General features: G+C 34.4%; 1 protein-coding gene across 1 annotated transcript in view; it reads left to right on the top strand.

Annotated features, from left to right (window-relative positions):
- Positions 1–2299, top strand: part of gmds (GDP-mannose 4,6-dehydratase) — a gene marked incomplete at its 3' end in the record, with an annotated part of 20127 nt that extends 17828 nt beyond the window's left edge. The window contains 2 exon segments of the mRNA XM_014017906.1: positions 886–973; positions 2190–2299. Of these exon segments, the coding sequence (XP_013873360.1) occupies positions 886–973; positions 2190–2299 (198 nt within the window).
- Between the last annotated feature and the right edge of the window lie 351 nt (positions 2300–2650).

Below are 2650 nucleotides of genomic sequence, written 5' to 3'. Positions count from 1 at the left end.
AGTGTATATTAATTTATTTAATGACACTTTTAATTATTAAATTGCATATTTCATAATTTAAATATTTATTTAATGTTTTAATGAAACATTTCATGAATTAAGTTTTTATTTAATTATTGCCGTATTTAATTAATTGTGTATTTATGCATTTAACGATGTAATGACACATTTAATTAATAATTATAGATTTCATTATTTAATAAATTATTTATTTAATGATATAATTAATTATTTATCCTGTCGCTCCAAACGCTCCACAGCACAGAGTCCACTGTGTCCTCCTGACAGYAGCAGCAGAACTTTGGTTTCATGTCAGTCTGCCTCGTCATCCTCACCGTGGTCTGCCTCACGATCAGGGTCCGCTGATGAAGAAGGGCCAGAGAGAGAGGGGGGTGCAGAGGCAGGCAGGAAGAGCGCAGTGAATACAGGAAGTGAGGTCAGGGCACAGAGTCCTCCCACTAATGGACTCCCCGTGGACCGGGTCCTGTTATCTCCTCCGAGCAGACCTTCCTCACAAATCCCCCCAGAACACAGAGTAAAGATCAGGGATCAGACGTGACACCGTCGTTCCAACATTTTACACTTTAATGTATCGTTCAGAGAAAAACAAACAAATGTTAGTTTGTTTTAAAGTTTTATTAGAAAAGCTGTTAATAAATAAATAAATGAATTAATGGATTTGACCCAGAATCCTCTAAAATTTCCAGTTTGATTTTATTATTTCTGGATATTTTGTGTATTCAGTTTCCCCTTTGGACAAGAAATCAATCCATCTGTTTTTAGTTTTGGACGGTTGTCTTCAAATAAAGATCAGATTTACTCATTTTTATAAAACATTAATCTAATAAAAGTTATTTAGATGCTTCTTCTCATCATCCGGTCCAGGTTCATGGGATCGTCCGACGTTCCAGTTCCTTTAACACGGGTCGCATCGAGCATCTGTACCAGAATCCACAGACACACACTGAAGGAAGTGAGTATCCCATTGTTTGCTTTACACAACTTTAGTACTGTGACAAATAAAGACTATACGTAATCCGTTTTATTCTGGCGCGTTTTTCAGCACGTACCTTGTTCAACAATTTAAACACCCAAATGTTCAGCTCCTTCAGGAAACTTCGGCTGTGACTTTTCAGCAAATTATCATTTTTCCATTCATGAAACGCTTTAACATGTTTAAACTTTACTGCTCTTTTGTTCTGGTTCTGCTTTTTGAACTTTGTGCTAATTTCAGCTTCTTTTTTGCTCATTTTATTTTTTCTGCTTTTTCAGCTGTTCTTCTGATTTAAACCTTTGTGTGCTTCTATCAGCTTATTTCTGCTAATTTAAACTTTTTATTCTTTATTTTAGCTGTTTTTGCAATTCAAGCAACTTTTTAGCTTTTTCAGCTTATTTTAGTTTTTTCTGCTAAATTCATATTTTTTGTGTTCTTTCATTTTACTTGTGCTGGGTTCAGCGTTTTCAGCTAATTTAATCTTTTTATGCTTCTTTTAGCAGTTTTTTCAATTGTAGCTACTTTTTAGCTAATTTTATTTTTTTCAGATCATTCACCTTTTGTAATCTTTTATCTTCTTACTGCTTAAATCAGCAAATGTTATTTCTGCTTCTTTGTGCTAGACTCAGCTTTTTCAGCTACTTTTCTATGAATTTCAGCYCTTTATACTTCTTTCAGCTGTTTCTTTGCAATTTAAGCTACTTTTGAACTATTTCAGCTAATTTCAGTTTTTTCAGCTAAATACACATTTTTGTGATTGTTCAGTTTGTGCATGATCTAGCTTTTTCAGCTAATTTGATTTTTTATGCTTCTTTGAGCTGTTTTTGTAATTCAAGCTAGTTTTTAGCTATTTCAGCTAATTTTAGTTTTTGTAACTAAATTAACCTATCTGTGATCTTTTAGCTTTTTACTGACTAATTCAGCTGACATGTTCTCTCTGCTTCTTTGTGATAGACTCAGCTTTTCCAGCTACTTTTCTGCTRATTTCAGCTTTTTAAAATTATTATTTTACAACACATTGCTAAATTTTTGTTCTTTTTTTAATAAATCTTTTAGCATTAAGAACTCACGCTGCGTTTAGCAGAAAATRCTGATAGTTTGCTTTACGTTACATTGGCCCCACATGCTGATGTTCTTGATAGTTAAATCTTTATTAATAAATAAGCAAACTGAAAAAGGCGTGGTTGTTTTAAAGACATGAAACTGCACTACGGAGACCTGACTGACAGCACGTGTCTGGTGAAGATCATCAACGAGGTGAAGCCAACGGAGATCTACAACCTGGGAGCTCAGAGTCACGTTAAGGTACGGAATCAACAAAACGCTACATTTCATAAATACCTGGTTGTGTTTTAAATTAAAACAAAGCCTCAGAGACCTCCAAGACACCTGGGACCGCTCTGATCCCGCAGGTAGGATGGGAGAGACTGAGCTACAACAATGTATACATACTGTATACAGCGGGTAAAATAAGTATTGAACACGTCACCATTTTTCTCAGTAAATATATTACTAGAGGTGCTAATGACATGAAATTTTCACCAGATGTCTACAAAGAAATCAAACCATAAATGTCCAGAAATGAAGTTTTTTGTAATAATGTGGAATGGCACAGGGAAAAAGTATTGAACACACTTCCTAAAATTTATCTAATAC

Source organism: Austrofundulus limnaeus, unplaced genomic scaffold (genome assembly GCF_001266775.1).
Source record: "Austrofundulus limnaeus strain Quisiro unplaced genomic scaffold, Austrofundulus_limnaeus-1.0 Scaffold179, whole genome shotgun sequence".
Classification (NCBI taxonomy): domain Eukaryota; kingdom Metazoa; phylum Chordata; class Actinopteri; order Cyprinodontiformes; family Rivulidae; genus Austrofundulus; species Austrofundulus limnaeus.
This window is presented reverse-complemented; position numbering and strand designations above follow the sequence as displayed.